This window comes from Leiobunum rupestre, chromosome 3 (assembly GCF_980474605.1).
Source record: "Leiobunum rupestre chromosome 3, qqLeiRupe1.1.hap1, whole genome shotgun sequence".
In the NCBI taxonomy this organism is placed as follows: domain Eukaryota; kingdom Metazoa; phylum Arthropoda; class Arachnida; order Opiliones; family Sclerosomatidae; genus Leiobunum; species Leiobunum rupestre.
In genome coordinates, this window is record NC_143386.1 from 58,193,283 (window position 1) to 58,215,003 (window position 21,721).

The 21,721-nt window shown below is 38.8% G+C and overlaps 1 protein-coding gene across 1 annotated transcript; it reads right to left on the reverse strand.

The window, feature by feature from the left end:
• Positions 1 to 1,436: 1,436 nt before the first annotated feature.
• Positions 1,437 to 21,583, reverse strand: LOC149953171 (cathepsin L-like). The gene is made up of 8 exons (XM_090168774.1): positions 21,452 to 21,583; positions 12,850 to 12,993; positions 12,600 to 12,782; positions 12,499 to 12,532; positions 5,744 to 5,934; positions 3,756 to 3,919; positions 1,729 to 1,839; positions 1,437 to 1,665 (listed from the first exon to the last, which is right to left on the reverse strand). The coding sequence occupies exons 1-8, from the start codon at positions 21,530 to 21,532 to the stop codon at positions 1,569 to 1,571; spliced, it is 1,005 nt and encodes a 334-aa protein (XP_090024900.1). The 5' UTR covers positions 21,533 to 21,583; the 3' UTR covers positions 1,437 to 1,568.
• Between the last annotated feature and the right edge of the window lie 138 nt (positions 21,584 to 21,721).

The window sequence follows — 21,721 nt, forward strand, 5'->3', positions numbered from 1 at the left end:
ACCCTCTCTCGCCCGAAGAAACGAAAACGCCGGCAGAGATGGAGATTAGTAGACCCCCCAGCTAACCCATACAACTTGCGTTCCAAGGGAAACGTCGTTTAGCAAAATTTGGGTGGGGGTCTACTCCATCGTTATGAAAAATTTTGATACCTCGAATTTTCAACCTGAAGCTAATCGTTGTTGCGCAACTGCGCCTACTTTCTAGCCAACATTGCTCGACGCATCGATCCCGATCCCGCCGGTCGAGGCCCTCCGGACGAAGAGGAGGTGGGCAGACCACCCAGTCACGAGGAAGAAGTGGGCAGACCCCCCAGTCACGAGGAAGAAGTGGGCAGACCGCTCAACCACCGAGAAGAGGGGGGCAGACCGCCCAGCCCCAACGCACGCCGGAGCAGACTGCCGCCATGCAAGCCAGCCTTCCACAGACAAATGGAGGGGGAAGGCAACCGCCCCCTCCAGCTAAGCCCAGTGTTCGGTCGGTGGCCACGTGGGTAGCCGCGACGGAGGATGGGCTCCTCGCTTATTTCAGCGCTGCCCGCTGGCCTCGGAGCCAAATGACCAGTTGAGTGGGAAACCCCATCCCGTCTGTGTTCAGTGGCGTCACCCAGGGCAGTTGTCAGGGTGGCCCTGAGCAGGCTTTCACCCTCATGCAAGGAAATAACGTAGGAACTCCGGTCGATCCGTTTTCGACCGCTGAAGCTCTTGCGGATCCCTTAGGGGTCATCACCCTGTCAGCCGTGGACGTCGAGGCCCTGCTGGGGAGCGACGACACCTAGAAGATTTCATCGACGCTATGGACGATCTTGGTGCCACCCCCGGCGCCTAATTTTTGGGGTGGGGTGTGTAAAGCCCGCATTTGCAATCGCAAATGTAGGCTTTATTTCTTTTTCGTATTCTGTTCAAACACGCCTAACTGGTAATTATATATCTTATATATCAATAAAGAGTTTTTATGTTTTATATTGGTCTCTCGTACATGGGTTAAATATAAGCCGAAAAATCTGGGCTTCACAGGATTAAGTAAATTCAAGAGCAGACGATAGATCATACACGTTTTTGTTTTCGTGTAGTTTGAGCTAATGACCAGTTTCAATATGCTAAACTAAAGACCCATAGGTCATAATGATTTGAATTTCGGAAATAGGGCTTGAAAAATGCTAAGTTATCATTCGTTGGATCTGCTATCACGAGGTACGGAAGGGAATGAGCAACGGGAAATTTTAACCATATTTTTCAAATTATTCTATGGCCCTTTAAGTGAATACATTCATAAGAACCATTAAAATTAAATATAGTTGATAAGTAATTAGGATAGTAAAATATATGACAAGAGTGAAAAATTAATTTTTGTACACAGTGGTTTTTTCTTCCTTTTTTATTCTATTTTAATGTACAAGTGCCGTAATTTAAATTTTAATTTAAATTAAATTTTTAGAATTTAAATTTTATTTATTAGTGAAAAATTAGTTTGAACATTTATTATGGTAGCAATGTTTTCAATACAAAGGAACCCGGACAAACTGGGTCGATCGCGTTAAGATGGTTTTACTGGAAGACAATTCAGTAGGTTAAACGATAGGGAAAGAAGCCATATCCGCAATTCCGCACATATTTTCGTTTCTTGCCAAACGAAAGTAGCCTTCGTCACCCCAACTAGTGCTCCAGCTGGAAAATAGAAATTGTTAAGCAACACGTTAAATTATTTTAGACAAAGGTTATCTACCGAACCTGTTCTTAATTAACCAATAATCTTGGCCTGATTTCGTGGTGCCATAACCAACTATGAGGATTCCGTGAGTTACTTCAGTACCACAATCGTTCGTCTGATATACTCCGGACCTGCCGATTCACAAATACGTTATAGGGAAACAAACATTGAGAGCGAAGCTATTAAAGGTTCTATCATAAAACTATCAAGGCCCCATAAGTTTGAAACGAATGGGAGTTTAATGTTAGGCTAATTTCTGGTCAAACTGGCTACATGAATCCTCCTGGTGGTGAAAACCAGTGGCGTAGCTGATGGTCCCATTGAATTGGGAATAATACTGCTAGAATTACAATTACGATTTCGGTTGCCATGGTTACGCGGGACCTGTTCTGAGAAGACTGTACGAAATTCATCTTTATAGTTAGGCGGTAGCGCCATCTATATTTTGTAAAGTTATATGATTCGCGCAAAAATTCAATTGCAATATAGTTTCCACCACTAGAGACAGATGCCGCCACGGTTGAACGATATAGTTGAAAAAGTCTCCATATTGAACGAAATTGGTCCCGCGCCAGCCAGATTTAGCTGTACCTCTATTTATTCCCAACTCAATGGATGGTCCGCTCCACGCGCCATAAAAATAAATTATAAGGGGGGTCTCATTGAGATTTTTGTGGGGGGGCTTTGAATTTTCAGCTACGTCACTGGTGAAAACGCGAAACTTATGCACAAATCCCCCAATGCATGCTACCGGAAACTGCTTCCTAGATGGAAAGAGGTAGTATAGGTGGTATAGGCATGAGGGCGAAGCATTCACTCTTTTTCTCCGCCAGGTAGCGTAGATCCTAATTTCGATTTCTCCTGCGCCTGTCTAGTGCTGAATACATGTACGCTTATATCCAATTCCAACTTAGGGGGCCTTGATGGGCTTATGGTTCTATTTTAAGGTTTTTATTTACACTAGATAGATCACGTTTTGTTGGTTAAAGAAATAATATTACAGTTTCTAACACTGTTTTAAAAAACATTCAACATAAAAAATACTTTTTCCTCCCCGGTTTATTCATAAATTAAAATTTCTATGGCTCAGAAGCCATCTGGTAAGACCTTGGCAATTTAAAAATTGACCTCTAATGGTGGTACTCACGTGTAGAGACCACCATTTTCAATGTCGAAATCGGCTTATTGTTATAATATTTCAGTTTATTTTCGAGATACACATTTTGTAGGTCGGATCGCGAAATGAGACCAATCGGTGAGGGGTCGGACATTCAATGAAATCCCTTACACTTAACTAGAAATCCGAAATCCAGCCTGGATTTCTTAAAAATCCGGAGATTTTCCCAAATCTAGAAATCCGGCTAGAAATCCAAAAACCTTACGCAAAATCTCGAAATCCAGAAATCCTACGGGAAATCGAGAAATTGCAATATCGCGATATAAAACGGAAAATCGAGCAATCGTAACCGAAATCCGACGATAAATATTGTAAATCTAGCGATAAATCGAGTTTCCCAAAATCTGACGAGAAATCGTGAAATACGGAGCAAAAGTTAAGAAATCCGAAATCCAGCGTGAAATCCCGAACACATTTTTGGTGAAAGTCTGTCCTAGTAAACCCCCATTTTTGAAAATTTTGAGTTCGTAGTAAATTCAACTAAAAAAGGCGAATTTAACGTCTACAGTAAAAATCGACTATAGGATATACCAGTAAGGGCCACTTACATTACCATAATAAGTAATATAAATCAAAATCTAAATATTAATAAGTGATTTTCAATAATATGTGACACATGCGTATTAGACAAAAAAGCAGACGAGGGTGTTTCTTTGACGTCATACTTCAGCGTGACCTCGGTCACCAAGACGTCAGCTTAGGTTTCCCTTTGTTGTGACAAGTACCATCCTAATAGTTATTTTTAAATCCGATAGATGGCGGTGGGGTTATTGAAACTCTCTTATTATCTGGAACTTTAATAGGTTTTGTCACGGGAAGGCTGAAATGTGTGTTCGGTGTATCGCGATGAAACCAAAAGGAGAGGCAAACCTATAATGTTGAAAATCGGACATGTCGGCGTTGAGGGCTGCAGAAATAGGACCTTCCAAAGCCACCGCTTGCTTCATGGCCGCTTCGTCTCCTTCAGCTATGACCGCGAAATTGGTGAAATTGGCACCTTGGCAATTTTTACGGAAATAACACCTGGGCAGTTGCTGCAATGGTTTTATTGTCTCGGATTAAACAAAATATTCTTGCATACTAAATAATACGATAATTTTGCTTGCGCGTTAGATAATGTACGATAAGTTTTGGCTGAAAACCCATTAAAACGTTAGATTTTGGTCGAGGGCTGACCACTATCCGTAATCGGTGTACAAGCCCGTAGCTTTGACTGCACTAAAGTGATTACGTAATCGATTACAGATTTAGCACTACCAAAGGCTGTACTCGCTGTAATCGGGGTTAAGAATTTAAGGAAGTGGTTAACCCCTCGATTTGGGTTTTCAATCGCTCGAACTCATTTAAGCGTTATTAAAAATATGCATTTATCAAATTTAACAAAATTAAAATTTACAGCCAATTTTCAGGCGTGCGATAATAATTTTCTGACATCGATAATTGTTTGGCTCTAGTACGATAATTTGATTTTCAGGATCTGGAAACTCTGTTATTCAGGTCTCAACTCTCAGATGTCTGCAGAAGATATTCAGTTAGATCTTTTATATTCCCCTTAAGCCACGTTCACACTAGAGCCTAAAACCCAGTTTCGGTCGGTTTGTATGCCAGTTTTGACCGCCTACGATAATTCTTGATTCACACGCGCGAAATCGCTTCACCCCGGTTCGCTTATAGCCAAGGCTTAACGCCATTTCAAATTATGACTAGAATTTTGAAAATACTAAAATGTATCCCAAAACAATTAGTTAATCACGTTTACTATACATATAGTAATATTATTTGACATTATTTAGAATTTTATCCCCATTATTTTTGAAAATACGAGCAATTTTACTTCCCCGCCTTGTCGTTTTGAAAGCGATTCTAAGCGAACTTACTTGGACGAGTTGCTTCCCGAACCAACACGAAGCGATTTCTCACGTTGGTTTTAAAAACCAGTTATCTAAACGAAGCGAATTTAGGGGTAAGTGTGAACGTAGCTTTAGTCCCTTACCGAGCTATCTGATCTAAAATTGTATCTGATTTATTCTTCCAAGTAAACGATCTGAACTGATCAGATCTGCTATAGTTAATCTAACTAGATTCAATTAGCTGCACAGTTATATCCGGCTTATAAGCTAAGCAAATTAAAAAAAAACCAAATCCCAACATAATTTAATCTGTGGATACGTCAAATCGATTATTGTAAGCAAGAACCCATAGACGTACCAAGAACAGAGGAAAGGAAATTTTGCTGGATCGCCTCCTAATCGAATTTTTTGAAAGAGGCGGAGCTATTGAGTCTTCTTCCACTATCGTTACTTCTAAGAAGAAGGCGCGAACCCTTACGTATACAGAAAATTACATATTATTTTTCAGTTGCTTTCAAGTTGCCCTTAAGTTGTCGTTATTAATTTTCAGGTTGGCTCTAAGTTGGCTTTAAGTTGGCTTTAAGTGTCCTCCATTAAGCGAAATTAGAGTTGGTTTTAAGTGGTTTTTAAGTAGGTTTTTAGTTAGTTTAAGTAGTTCTTAGACCGCTATAGTTACTACAGGCGGAAAATATAAAAAGGCGGGGCTTATTTTGAAAATATAGATTAGGAGGCTCCACGACGGGCTAAAGCTATGATTACGTGTTCTTAGTACGTCTATGGGTTCTTGTTGTAAGGTATCCGAAATCTGCTTTACAATGAATTCGGATTAGTTTCGGGTTTAAACTATTTGGTTGGAATTTTGACCCGTATCAACTGATCTGATAATATCTGAACGTAAATACTAAATAGGGATAATCTGATAAATCATAGCTATTTGCTCGGGTCAGGTAACGCGACTATTTCTGAGAATCGGTTGGAAGCAATATGTATCTATCAAACAAGACCAACCCTTCCTCTGTATCGATAACAAGCTTCTTTGTCGATTCCCGTGTCGTTTCTGGTGACGTATTCGAAAGCGTCTTGCATGTCACCCCCGTCACAACTATCGCTCTGAGGGTTGACGCAGTCTAGTAGGTTCTGAGGACTTAGCGTGTTGAGGATTCCCGTCTTAATCGCCCAAGCAGATTCCATCGCTCCAGCTGCGGAAAATCGGGTATGCGACAATTGATTGAAAGGTTTTACGATATTAAAGGGGAACGGCCAAGCTTTTCCAAATATGGCCTTATTTCCGTATCAAAAGATTAACAAGACGTTCAATATACTAACACGTACCTTTTTTTGTTTTGAAAAAATAGCTTTTAGCCCAAATAGTTGAAACGAAAAATAACGCCAGGTGTTTTGGTTTGAATTTTCGCCGCCATCTTAGGGGCTGCCGCCAGCGCCCCTAACCCCGTATGAGCGATTTGCGAACTATCCTAACTTTTAAAATCGCGCGATTTAGGCTTAGGTCTCTTATAACTGGAACGCGCCGCGCGTGCGAAACAAATTTTTCAGCAGCGCGCGCTTTTACGTTGTTTTTCGGTCTCATCGTCTTCTCACCAGGTGTCGCGGTGCACGCGCGCTTTTCGATTTCTCGAAATTTCTTTATTTTATTAAAAATTAACCACTTAATATTTTTTGGTGCGGTTTTCGCCATAAATTTTAGTTTTTAATGGGCTATAGGGCTATCTAACTGGTTAAAGCTTGACCGTTCCCCTTTAAGGCGTAGGTAATATGGCTGGGGACGTTCCGCTGAATGTGAAAATTTGGTGAACGACCTTTGGAGAACGACACCACGTCTTTTCTGTGGAGTCCATTTAGTTGTATCATATGCCTATCATAAGGTCCTCATAAGCAAAGGTCTACCATAGGGGCCCATGTTAACGGCGTTGTCCTGGAGATAAGAAAATTAACGTACGACGACAGGGCAGTAGCGCCATCTTCGTTTTCAAAATTTCTTCATCTAAAATATGATCTTACTTGTTAGAGCAACCACGTTCGGGTTGATAAATACCACACAAAACGCGTCTAAATCTCAAATTTGAACATTAATACTTTCAGAAACAAGTTATCTTATTTCTAAAAGCCAGATTTAGGTTCTGATGAATCATTTTGCAACGATAAGTGTTAATTTTTGAGTTTTAATGTGATCAAATTGTGAATAAGCCTTGGTTACGGTGCTAAGGGCTCGTGGCAGAGATTTCTCCCGCGTGGTTCTAAAGTTTAAAAACGTTCGCGCACGGCTTCTGCGCATGCATAATGCAACGCGCGAAATTCATTTGAGGAAATGCCTAGTTTAGAACATAACCACTAGGAGGTGCAGATTTTGAATACCTACCTCTTAATAACGTATATGTGATCGTCAAAATTTTGGCCTAGACCTTTGCTTATGATAGGCTTAATGTTGTATATATATTTCTATAAACTCCCCCCCCCCCCGTCAATGTCGAATATTCGTGACTGAAACGAGTCTAGGTGGCGTAACGAAGCTAGCTTCTCCGAGGTTACACCTTAGACCTAGCGTCTACTACAGACAAATTAAAAAGTCATAATAACGTTTTTTCTAAAATAAACTTATCAAAATATCAGCAAACGATGCAAAACTTATATTGAAATGCAAGTATCATTATTTATAAAATCAAATTTACCAATAAGGATGAAGAAAAACTAATAGCGTCTGCTTTAGTCACCACCTATCTAGGTTTCAATGGCGAACCAAAGGGGGCGTAGCGATAGTTTTCGGTCGTGAATAGAGTTGGTGTGAATGGGCTTAACACCAGTTTTTCAATATACCGTTAAAGCTGTGGTCAAAGTTCTGGCAGCAACGATTTTATGGATAAAAGCATTGACCGCCTTTGGAGTACCCAGGAAAATATATATTAATGTGAAACCCTGCGAATGATTTGAAGTGATTCGATCCGCTAGATGGAGTAAAAACTCACTCGGTTATGGTGGGGGAAAGCAGGGAAACATTATGATCTTGGCATCGGTTCCGATGATGAAATCTAGCCTATTTTCTGCCCGCCATCGACATACTTACACCGATTTTGTTGAAACTCGGAGGTTAGGTCTAGACCTTATGGTAGTATGAAAATTGCCAAAGGGAAAAGTTGCAATGGGCTTTAGTTTTGTTTAGGATTTAGCTTTATTATCCCTTTTAATTATGGACTAATTACTTTTTCGCGAATTTTATCATCCTTCTCACAGTCCATAGGTGGTTTCTTCTAACTTAACTTATCGTATATACTATTCTCCACCACACTCCCCCCATTTCGGCTTTCCGTTGCTATATGCAACGCGTTTTGAAATTTTTAATGTTAAGGCTTAGTTTCTCCTTTAGATTTGACAGTCGCCAGCCAGATTTCCCGCACGGTACTGATGAGTTTCAAATAGAACGAAACCGGTCTACCGTTGGAATTTCTGGCTATTTTATTTAATTTTAATTTAGTTTATTACTCGAAGATCTATTTGATCCGAGTTTTGCGTCTTTCGCTCGAAGACCTATTGGTACGAGTTATTAGTAAGTTTTTTTAATTTCTTCAAATTTGTTTAGGATTTAGCTATATTATCCCTTTTAATTATGGACTAATCTACTTTTTCGCGTATTTTATCATCCTTCTCACAGTCCATAGGTGGTTTCTTCTAACTTAGTTTTCCCATGGCAACCGAAAATGTTTTTGATCTCTCAAAACAAAAAAAACCCATTTAAAAAAGCATGGGATTTTCTCTTGCTTAAAAAAAATTAAAAAAATTATATTTTCAAAACTTACCCAAAAAGATAAATTTGACCTATTTTGGGTAAAATTGATAAAGGATTTTGGGTAAAATTGATCAATTTTTGTTAAATTTTAACAATATTTGGTAAACCGAGAAAATCCCATGCTTTTTTAAATGGAGAGGTCAAAACATTTTCAGTTGCCATAGGGAAACAAAAGTCCATTGCAACTTTTCCCTTTGGCAATTTTCATACTACCATAAGGTCTATCTAACCCCCGAGTTTCAACAAAATCGGTGATAAACACCTCGGGTAGTCTCCTTTGTTAGTTAAATCTACGAAAGTATAAATATTTATTCCAAAAAAAATAAATAGTGAAATAAGTTATATCATATGTAACATAATTACTCATAAGTATGCCTCTGTATAATATTTCCATCGAAAAAAATTCAATGAGACCTTGTTTTACACGGAACATACATTGAGCGGACCCAAAAATGCAAAAATGCTTAATCCTTGCGCTATAGAAAAGGTTACCATGGAAATGAAATCACGTGATCGCGAGGCACGAGCTAAACTTGACGTGGGCAAAGCCAGAAACGCGCGAGGAATTCTCACTAACTTCCGTTTCCCATCATTAAAGTTGATGACGCGTATTTCGTCACGGAGTTGTAAGTGACGTAATTTACGTCATATCCCGTGAACAAGGTTTCATTAAAGAAAATGCTTTTATGGCATACTTATGAGTGATTATGTTACATATGGTTATATGTATTGATAGAAAATTTACTATGTTGTTACGAAACTAAAATGTAATTTAAATTAATGTTAATTATACTAGGAAATCCCATTATACTTGAACTGATCTAGTTAAATTGCATAGCCGGGTGCTGAGGGTGGTTACAAGCCTTTCATGCCACGCGAGCCAACAGCTCCCTCTTATTCGAGAAAAAGGCTTAAGCAGCCACATCCGCGTTCTGCAAATATTGGTTCGGTTTAAATATGCGTTCTTCAAATATTAGTTGCACAAAAGACTTGTTCTCTAAATACTTTTTTGTCCAAAAGAAAAGTTATCTAAAGACTTATTTGCCCAAAAGACGCGTTATCTAAATACTTGTTCGCCCAAGAGAAAAGTTCTCTAAGTACTTGATCGCCCAAAAGATTTGTTCTCTAAATACTTGTTCGCCCAAAAGATACGTTCTCTAAATACTTGTTCGCCCAAAAGGCTTGTTCTCTAAATACTTATTCACCCAAAAGAAGCGTTCTCTAAATACTTGTTCGCACAAAAGAAAAGTTATCTAAAGACTTGTTCGCCCAAAAGACGTGTTCTCTAAATACTTATTCACCCAAAATATGCGTTCCCTAAATACTTATTTCACCCAAAGGGCTTGTTCTCTAAATACTTGTTCGCCTAAAAGATGCGTTCCCTAAATACTTATTCACCCAAAAGGATTGTTCTCTAAATACTTGTTCGCCTAAAAGACTTGTTCTCTAAATACTTGTTCGCCCAAAAGATGCGTTCCCTAAATACTTATTCACCCAAAAGGCTTGTTCTCTAAATACTTGTTCGCCCTAAAGATGCGTTCCCTAAATACTTATTCACCCAAAAGGCTTGTTCTCTAAATACTTGTTCGCCCAAAAGACGTGTTCTCTAAATACTTATTCACCCAAAAGACGAGTTCTCTAAATACTTGTTCGCCCAAAAGATTTGTTCTCTAAATACTTGTTCGCCCAAAAGAAAAGTTATCTAAATACTTGTTCGCCCAAAAGAAAAGTTATCTAAATACTTGTTCGCCCAAAAGAAAAGTTATCTAAATACTTATTCACCCAAAAGGCTTGTTCTCTAAATACTTGTTCGCCCTAAAGATGCGTTCCCTAAATACTTATTCACCCAAAAGGCTTGTTCTCTAAATACTTGTTCGCCCAAAAGACGTGTTCTCTAAATACTTATTCACCCAAAAGACGAGTTCTCTAAATACTTGTTCGCCCAAAAGATTTGTTCTCTAAATACTTGTTCGCCCAAAAGAAAAGTTATCTAAATACTTGTTCGCCTAAAAGAAAAGTTATCTAAATACTTGTTCGCCCAAAAGAAAAGTTATCTAAATACTTATTCACCCAAAAGGCTTGTTCTCTAAATACTTGTTCGCCCTAAAGATGCGTTCCCTAAATACTTATTCACCCAAAAGGCTTGTTCTCTAAATACTTGTTCGCCCAAAAGACGTGTTCTCTAAATACTTATTCACCCAAAAGACGAGTTCTCTAAATACTTGTTCGCCCAAAAGGGAGCGTCCATAAATTACGTGAGGCATTTAGGGGAGGGAGGGGATCGAGCTGAATCTCACCCAATCTCACGCGGAGGAGAGGTGGGGTTTCGGCAATTATTACGTAATTTTTTTCTGCAAGAAACAGTGTAAAATTGCGATAAAACTGGGTTAAATTAAGTAATTCAACCACTGCACACCTTCATCAGCATGCCCTATGACCTCTATTGCCCAAGTGTACATGGTGATCAGAAAAAGAGATGCTGCAGTACATGCGGTATCTACTTTTCATCCATCACAAGAGCTGCAGAGCACCGGCGTGCGGTCCACAAAGCACCACCTGCACCGGCGCGCAAAGTGTGACCCTCACGGATTCTCACACGCCGAGTTACTGAGCTTCTGTGTGCAAGCGACAATGGTTTAAAGTGGCTAAATCAGAGCGAGGTTGAAGGAGCAGATGATTTTACTGAAAATCACATGGACTTGTTGTTTCCAGTAGTCACTCTTGAGACCACACATGAGTCCCCGTGAACTGAATTAGAATGGATATTCTTTTACGAATTTTAGTATTTCCTTAATACTTAAAATTTAAGTATTCCATTGTTCGATTTTCTCACTGTGATTCTAGACTACGTTTTGTCTAAAATACTAGTCTTAACTAGTCTTAAATACAAATAATTAAGCAAATTATGTTTTTTTAAATAAATCCAACGCAATCAAACACAGATTAACGTATTTACACTAAAAATACGCATTTTGAAAAATCTCACGTGATATTAGGAGGGAGGGAGGGAGGCGAGCCAAATCTCACGACATCTCACTAAGGGGGGAGCAGAGTCGAAAAATCACCAAAATCGCCTCACGTAATTAATGGACGCTCCCAAAGATGCGTTCCCTAAATACTTATTCAACCAAAGGGCTTGTTCTCTAAATACTTTTTCACCTAAAAGACTTGTTCTCTAAATACTTATTCACCCAAAAGGCTTGTTCTCTAAATACTTGTTCGCCCAAAAGAAAAGTTATCTAAAGACTTATTCATCCAAAAGACGTGTTCTCTAAATATTTGTTCGCCCAAAAGAAGCGTTCCCTAAATACTCGTTCGCCCCTTAGATGCGTTCCCTAAATACTCGTTCGCCTAAAAGACTTGTTCTCTAAATACTTGTTCGCCCAAAAGACTTGTTCTCTAAGTACTTGTTCGCCCAAAAGATTTGTTCTCTAAATACTTGTTCGCCAAAAAGATACGTTATCTAATTACTTGTCCGCACAAAAGACTTGTTCTCTAATTACTTGTTCGCCCAAAAGATTTATCTAAATACTTGTTCGCCCAAAAGAGGCGTTCTCTAAATACTTGTTCGCCCAAAAGATGCGTCTCCTAAATACTTGTTCGCCCAAAAGAGGCGTTCTCTAAATACTTGTTCGCCCAAAAGATGCGTCTCCTAAATACTCGTTCGCCTAAAAGACTTGTCCAAGAGACGCGTTCTCTAAATACTTGTTCGCCCAAAAGACTCGTTCTCTAAATACTTGTTCGCCCAAAAGACTCGTTCTCTAAATACTTGTTCGCCCAAAAGACTCGTTCTCTAAATACTTGTTCGCCCAAAAGACTCGTTCTCTAAATATTTGTTCGCCTAAAAGAAGAGTTCTCTAAACACTCCAGAAATCTGTTAACCCAAAAGACGAGTTCTTCCAAAAGTCGTTCATTCGCCCAACTTTCGCATCCACCAAACTGACTACGCCGAATTGTCGTATACCTGCCGAAAACGCCCAACAAGAGCCGCAACGACCCTATATCAATTCAATTATTAACACTCAAGAATTATGCTGACCAATTTAGCAAACCGTATCTAAGTACCTGATCTCGAACGCCGGTAACGGCATTCTTTTGTCTCCAGTCTACGTTTTTGGGTAGTTGATCATCCGGGACTGTCGCTTTGTATACGAAGGGCTCAGCCGCCTTCTTGACCTCTGGCTCAACCTTCTCCACACTCAACTCTCTCATGAATCCATTCATCAGCTTCGTAAACTCTTCGGACATCTACCGGAAGTCCATTATTACCACACGCGATACACTAGTATACCTGTAGTTCTGATGGTTAGGTTACCATATCGGAGTACTGGTTGACGCCCAGACTGTGCGAATGTTCATCCGCTTCTTCGTTGTGCGCGAAGACGCTAACAGCGTTCTCCAAGAATACCATCTTACGCATCAGTTCTTCCTCGGGTGTGTAGTTTTTCCCAAACCTTTCCTGAAGATTGGTATCAAATTATATCAGAAGTGTATAATATTACTCTTTATAGGAAAGTATCCACTTGCCTACCAAAATGAATCATATGCTTAAGCAGTTTATTAGGGCCCCTGCTGATCATTCCTTAGCCACAAACTCGCAGTCGTACCCTTTTAAACCCCCTGTATCCAATGGCTGATGCATAAAGGCCACGGGAGTGACGGGACTAACGTACGCCGAGAGAGTCACGGGACTTTCAAATCGGAACGACCCCGAAACCCCCCGCCTCTCCCCGTTTCCGAAACCCACAGACCTTCTGAAACTACCACATAGATCCCCCCTCCGAAATTCGCGGCGGAAAGAGAGAAAATTACGGGTGTATTGCGGGTTGGGACAAACACGGCCCAACTCTCAGGGGCGACAGATTTTGAGAAAATAGATAGTCGAACCACCTCAGTAACGAAGCGAAAGGCAGTCTCGGTTTCCCTCAGTTCCGCGGGTCGCTTTTTCCTCGCCGCCCCGCCATTGGCTTCGTGACAGACTAAGCACACATTCCTGAAAGCTCGGACGTACGACCAACGTACCAAGCGCTCCTTATAATATAGACTAGCCGAGAAGCGGGCCCTCAGCTAGTTGTGTGTTTCGAGGCACTCCACCCCAGTACGCCCCCCCCCCAACCCTTTTTCCCCATGGGATAATTTCCGTGCCACCCTTTTCCCCATAGTCGAACCACCCCAGTAAGGCCCTTCCTCCCCTTTTTCCCCATGTGCTAATTACCGGGGTACCCCCAGTACGGCCCTTCCTCCCCCTTTTTCCCATGTGATAATTACCGTGGTACCCACCTCCCCCCTTTTCCCATGTTATAATTACCGTGGTACCCACCTCCCCCTTTTCCCCATGTGATAATTACTGTGGTACCCACCTCCCCCCTTTTCCCATGTGATAATTACCGTGGTACCCACCTCCCCCTTTTTCCCATGTGATAATTACCGTGGTACCCATCTCCCCCTTTTTCCAATGTGATAATTACCGTGGTACCCACCTCCCCCTTTTCCCCATGTGATAATAACCGTGGTACCCACCTTCCCCTTTTGCCCATGTGATAATTACCGTGGTACCCACCTTCCCCTTTTTCCCATGTGATAATTTCCGTGGTACCCTTTTCCCCGCAAAAATAACTCAAACTCGCAGTCGTACCAAACCTGTACCCCTTTAAACCCCCGGTATCCAATGGCTGATGCATAAAGGCCACGGGACTAACGTACGCCGAGAGAGCCACGGGCTGCGTTCAACAACTATCAACGGAGAAAAACTAAAAATTGTTGTAACGAACAAAATATCGTCTGCTACCCCTCCTTTAACTTTGTGGAATGACGTCACTATAACGATAAGCAACGGAAAAACCATCTCGCTCAGCCGATGTTTCCGCTGAGTCTCCGAGGATCAACGTGACGTCAAAACCGGAAGTCAAAAAAACCGTTCAGCAAAAAACCGCTGACCGTTGAGCTCAGCGCTGAGCTTTTTTAGAGTTTTGAACGCAGCCACGGGACTTTCAAATCGGAACGACCCCGAAACCCCCCGCCCGAGCCTCCCACCTCCCCCGTATAGAAGCTCTAAGCCGAAACTCACAGTCCTTCTGAAACCAGTGTTGGGCATTTTCGTCAAAGAGCCGCTCACGCTCACGTCTTATTGAGCGGTAAAATTTTCGCTCCTCTCTTTCCGCTCTTTTTTGAGTGGTATAATTTTCGCTCCTCTCTTTCAGCTCTTTTTTGAGCGGTAAAATTTTCGCTCCTCTCTTTCCGCTCTTTTTTGAGCGGTATAATTTTCGCTCCTCTCTTTCAGCTCTTTTTTGAGCGGTATAATTTTCGCTCCTCTCTTTCCGCTCTTTTTTGAGCGGTATAATTTTCGCTCCTCTCTTTCCGCTCTTTTTTGAGCGGTATAATTTTCGCTCCTCTCTTTCAGCTCTTTTTTGAGCGGTATAATTTTCGCTCCTCTCTTTCCGCTCTTTTTGAGCGATAATAATTGCGCTCTTTTCTAGCATACAATTAACTTATGAAGCTTTAACTACATCTTCATCTACTTTCTACACACAATCCCTAGGTATGTAGGGGCAGTAGCGTATCTACCAGGAGGGCGAAAGGGGCCCCAGGTGCAAACTTATAAGAGCGGAGGGCGCGTTTTGAATGGTCGGTCGCAGATTATCACGTGTACATTTTTATTCCTTGTATTTCAGACTTTCAGTAAAGTCTTAAGTTTAATTTCAATGTTTATTACCAAAGCAAATAATATTTGTAGTTCATTTGCCATAATAATGAATTAATTCGTCAATTAATTAATTAATACTTGAAGTCATTCAAATTATTATTAATTAATTAATATTAATTGTATGAGAGGGGGCTAAGGTTTTGTCTTCCGCCCCGGGCGACCGTAAGTTTAGTTACGCCACTGTATAGCGATTGTCGTGTACTAGTTTCACGTATCGAAAACCCTCGTCGCCATTGCTAATTATTTTGAAATCGGACACCCAGAAGACAGAAGTTTAAGCGGAAATTTTTCGCTCCTCTCTTTCCGCTCTTTTTTGAGCGGTAAAATCGGCGCTACTCTCTTTCCGCTCTTTTTGAGCGGTAAAATTTTCGCTCCTCTCATTTTTGTTTTGCGCTCTTTTAAAAAGATATTTTACCGCTCATTTTCGCTCATAATAACAAATCCGCTCACAATGAGATGAGCGGTGCCCAACACTGTCTGAAACTACCTCATACGATCCCCCCCTCCTAAATTCACGGCGGAAACGGAGAGAAAATTTCGGGTGTATTGCGGGCTGGGACAAACACGGCCCAACTCTCAGGGGCGACAGATTTTGAGAAAATAGATAGTCGAACCATTCAACCACCTCAGTAACGCTGCGAAAGGCAGTCTCGGTTTCCCTCTGTGCCGCGGGTCACTTTTCCCTCGCCGCCCCGCCTTTGGCTTCGTGACAGACTAAGCAAACATTCCAGAAAGCTCGGACTACGACGACCAACGTACCAAGCGCTCCTTATAATATAGATAGATAGATAGATAGATGTACAAAATTTTCTTTAAAAACAAATTTTTATAACAGCAGTATGGGAAGATGAATATTTGACTTCTGATTATAGTAATTGCAGAAGTTTATCAACATAGGAGTATTCATCTGCCGTTTCGATTCATCAAATCCACTTGGAGGGCAAGTCAAACTTCGTCGGCGGCTAAGTCATTTGACAGATACCAATTTTCTTAATCAAAGAACAGTGGCTTAGCTAGGGCCGTCTTTGAGTTTAGTATAGTTATCTAACATCGATATATTTTTTATTGGTTTAAAATCTATAACGGGATGATGGGTTTTTTATTTATGTGGAATGTTACGTTTGGTTTGACCAATCTATATAGAATTACAGTATTAATTTATAGGGTAGACACCAAACCTATTAGTAATAGCATAAGCCTATCATAAGATCCCCATAAGCAAAGGTCCTGGTCAAATTTTTGACGATCACATACCCGTTATTAAGAGGTAGGTATTCAAAATCTGCACCTCCTAGTGGTTATGTTCTAAACTAGGCATTTCCTCAAATGAATTTCGCGCGTTGCATTATGCATGCGCAGAAGCCGTGCGCGAACGTTTTTAAACTTTAGAACCACGCGGGAGAAATCTCTGCCGCGAGCCCTTAGCACCGTAACCAAAAGTGGATATAAAACAGAAAGTCTGGGAGGAAAAGGGTTCGTTAGCTTTCTCAGTGGTTTCCTTCAAAAATGAGGAGCTGTGTCCCCTATACAATGATTAAGCCAATCAGGAACGACTCTGTTACGTTTGGCCTATGTCTCATGACGTCACGGTCAGAGGAAATAGTTCAGATGGGCGATGCTAGCTAACCTAGCGGTAAAACCAAGAAGCATTCCTTGGTAAAATTCCCGAAGACGTTGTCACGTTGGTTAATTTATTCCTTTTTCAAAAATTTTGGCTCAAGCTCGTAAGAAATATACACCAGAAGAGTTAGCTTTAAAGCCGAAAAGTAAATTTAGTCAGTGTAATTTATTTATAAAAGATTTGTATTCAATTGGTACTATACAAACCAGTGAAGATTTAAACCAAGGCTTAACTAAAATTCCAGTAGATAGGGATGTACAGACAAATTTTAGTATAGTAACATGGATTAAATAACCCTATAAGGTTATTTAATCAATGATAGTAATAACCAAGGTAATAATGCAGAATCGCAAACTGAGATTTGGGGTTCAATTGTATCTCAAGAAAAGGGGGATGAAATTAATTGTTTTACAACTAATAAACTTAAATGTGCTAAACGTAAATGTGAGCCAAATGAAGCTGCTAAGAAGACAAATTGTGATGAAGATTTGACACTGTTGAAGAAATAAAAAGTGGATAACTGCACCCCGATTAAATTACTAATTTTTAGTTGATAATGTCCCATGTCGCCTGTCGTGTATAATATTTTATATTGAAACTTTTCTCAATCACCGCTGGGACTTTTCGAATTATAGTTAAAAATGTTTCTTTAAATTTTAATCATTTTTCACAACTGAAGTAGTTTCTTTAATTGTTTTCCCTGGATTATTTCTACCAGATGAGAGGCGAAACTGATCCGATAACCATTTTTGTAACTGTTGACACATACGGCATTAGGGAATCATGTGCAATAAATAAACCTCCGTTGTTAATTCCCCTCAAAACTATTTTATTGAGGTTTTTTGCCAAGCTATCCAATGTACTACATTGGAGAGTTCATTTGCATATATTGGGTCATAAATTATAACTGGGTCAATTCCTTCTTCATTAAGTACTAAATTGTATACCCAATTATTCCATGCGTACAGAAATCCACTATCCTCCTCTTTCTTCAGAGTAATGCGAATGTAACAACTCGTGTTGAGAACACATATCTTCTAGTAGTTCTTTTAAAGTTCCATTGTTTTTAAATTCGTTAAACACTTTAAGCCGCACACCCCATTCAAACAAAACAAAAATGTTTTAATCAATTATCTACCTAAGCCTTGCCAAACATGTGAATTTTCACAAAGAGCAGACGCACCAAATCCAGCCCAAAGACTATATAATCAGGTGGATAAGGAACTGAAGAAGAACTATAATATATCAGCCGATTTACGCAGGTACATGCGAGTAAAGCGCCATTTGTAATGCTCCGCCAAAGGGGGTAGGCACAAACTAGGGGCATGCTTGGGGGATCCTCATTTTTGATGGAACAGGGCTACCGGTCCTCCCAGACTTTCTGTTTTATATCCACTTTTGCCGTAACCAAAGCTTATTCACAATTTGATCACATTAAAACTTAAAAATTAACACTTATCGTTGCAAAATGATTCATCAGAACCAAAATCTGGCTTTTAGAAATAAAATAACTTGTTTCTGAAGGTATTAATTTTTTTAATTTGAGATTTAGACGCGTTTTGTGTGGTATTTATCAACCCGAACGTGGTTGCTCTAACAAGTAAGATCATATTTTAGATGTAGAAATTTTGACAAAGAAGATGTCGCTACGGCCCGATCGTCGTACGTTAGTTTTCTTATCTTAACACGAGCCGCTATGGTAGACCTTTGCTTATGGGGACCTTATGATAGGCTTATGGTAATAGTGATATTGTCTTTAAGTAAACTTAAGGAATTTTGAATTTTGTTAATTGCTTTGAAAAATAGATTTGAAATTAGCTTGGCTGAAAACATTGCCCACATCTTCCTATATATTTAGTTCACCAGGGCCCACGTGACAAAGCCGCCGACTTCCATTATTCAGAGATAATGACCAGTAGCGGCGCCAGGATTTTTGGGAGGTAGGCCAAAAGCAAGTGGGGAAATTTGGGGTAAAATGGGTACGCGACGAAACAATTAGAATTAATTATGAATTTAAACATTACTAAAACCAGAATTTTTTGTGTACCGATAGCACTTAACAAATGAGTGGTTATTTACTTATTTCTACGACTGAATTCCAGTCTATCAATTTACATTCATTCCTTCGATACTTCGCATGTACATTCCTTACATCAGAACTTACAACTTTACGAAAATGAATGTACGTAGGTACACTAACAATGTAAGTAAAATAAGTTTAAGAACCATTTATTTGTAAAGATAAAATTAAAGATACAATTTGGATATAGTAGCGCTTAAAGGCCCCTTAAGATGACCTTTGGAGGCCCTATCAAAATTTCAAGTAGGCCCAGGCCTACCTCGGCCTGTTTCTGGCGCCGCTACTGATAATGACGCGCCTGTTAAGACCCGAAATTAGTTGTCACTAAACGTTTTTTTTTTACTGTTTTTAAAAATTATCTTTTACTGCGTATTTTAAGTTGTGAATTTTAACTTAATTGTTATTTAATATCTGATACTCAAGAAGCCAAAAATATTACTTTTATTAGTAATTTATTTAAGGATAGAAACGAATAAAGTTGGTTGCAACCACAAGCCTGACCCCTCGCCTGACCCCCTTTTATTCGCCGTACACTTAATTTTTGATTTGAAGAGAATCTGATCAACGCCGTTCAAAAATACACTCCTACCTTGATATTTTATTTTAAAGAAATAGTTTATAACCTAAAACGGATTGTAAAATTAGCTAGGAGGATTGTGGAAATCCCTTTATGCCACGCGCCCCGTACTAACTATTTCCGTTAACCGCAAGTTCTCAACAAGTAATAAACCCTTTTAACCATTGGGGAGATAACTTGTAAACTCAATGCAAAAGTAGAGGTGTTCCGAGTTTTCACCCAATGCCACAAGTAACCTGGGATCGAACCCGGCTCTTCTTGCTGCGAGGCGAAAGTTCCATCCACTCCATCACCAGGGTTGGACATAAGGCACTAGTCATGGCATTTGACTACTAAAATAAATGCTCTGACTACTAAAAATAATCGAAATCTGGGGGCTCACTAGTCAATTTGACTAGTCAAAAATTTACCTAAATATTCATAAATAATGGCGAATATGGCGTATCATAAATTCATCATTCATCAATACCATTTATTTAAAAACAATTGTGATCGGCCGAAGTGATAATAAATTCCTATTTTAATTCTGACGTTTAAAACAAAATGTTGGCTGTCCTTCTTGTTTTTTACCCCCATTTTTACCCCCACTAGTCAGTGACGACTAAAATAAATATCCTGATGTCCAACAGTTTACACTTCTTTACGTAAGATTTAAATTTTAGGAATTTCCTCTACAACAAACCACTGAGAAGGCCGAAAATGTTCAAAAACATAAGAGGGTGCCGAGGGGCTAACCACTTAAAAATATGGTGTGAAACTAGCGACCAATCGAAATAAATATTATGGAAATCTAGAAATCCAAAATAAATATAGGAAATAAAAAAAATTCGGAAAAATATTAGAAATCTCTTTAAATCCGTAGAAATACTTGAAATACGAATAAATAATTTTTACAAGAAATTTCGGAAATATTAAAAAAAATAATAGAAATATTTGAGAAATATCAGAAATATTTGAGAAATATCAGAAATATTTGAGAAATATCGGAAATATTTGAGAAATATCGGAAATATTTGAGAAATATCGGAAATATTTGAGAAACATAATAAATATTTGAGAAATATCGGAAATATTTGAGAAATATCGGAAATATTTGAGAAATATCGGAAATATTTGAGAAATATCAGAAATATTTGAGAAATATCAGAAATATTTGAGAAATATCGGAAATATTTGAGAAATATCGGAAATATTTGAGAAATATCGGAAATATTTGAGAAATATCGGAAATATTTGAGAAATATCGGAAATATTTGAGAAACATAATAAATATTTGAGAAATATCGGAAATATTTTAAAATAATCAGAAATATTTGAGAAATATCGGAAATATTTTAAAATAATCAGAAATATTTGAGAAATATCGGAAATATTTTAAAATAATCAGAAATATTTGAGAAATATCGGAAATATTTGAGAAATATCGGAAATATTTGAGAAATATCGGAAATATTTTAAAATAATCAGAAATATTTGAGAAACATCGGAAAATGTTAGAAATATCGGAAATATTTTAAAATAATCAGAAATATTTGAGAAATATCGGAAATATTTTAAAATAATCAGAAATATTTGAGAAATATCGGAAATATTTTAAAATAATCATAAATATTTTAGAAATATCGGAAATATTTTAAAATAATCAGAAATATTTGAGAAACATCGGAAATATTTGAGAAATATCGGAAATATTTGAGAAATATCGGAAATATTTGAGAAATATCGGAAATATTTGAGAAATATCGGAAATATTTTAAAATAATCAGAAATATTTGAGAAATATCGGAAATATTTTAAAATAATCAGAAATATTTCAGAAATATCGGAAATATTTGTAAATCAGAAATCTGGAGGACATTATTTTCCAAAGTAGCTAGACTTTTTGGGGTCAACAGAAATACTAGAGGTCATATTCCCTTAAAAGCTGAAAACTCACTTTGTACGCTTCCCAGTTGCGATGCCATTTACAGTTAATTAAGGGTAAGAAGGTTAATCCGAACAGAAGTAATAGCTTCATTAATTAAATATTTTACAACTCTATTATTAATACGTAATACCTCAAAGCTACTTGAACAAAACTAAATGGCCAGAAAATCAATTTTTCGAAGCTTTTTAAACGTTCTATGACGCAGACAAAAGCGTGTTTCCACCTAAATTCGTAGTTAATTATTCAGAAAAGTGCCATGGTCAGCGATTTATAATAATA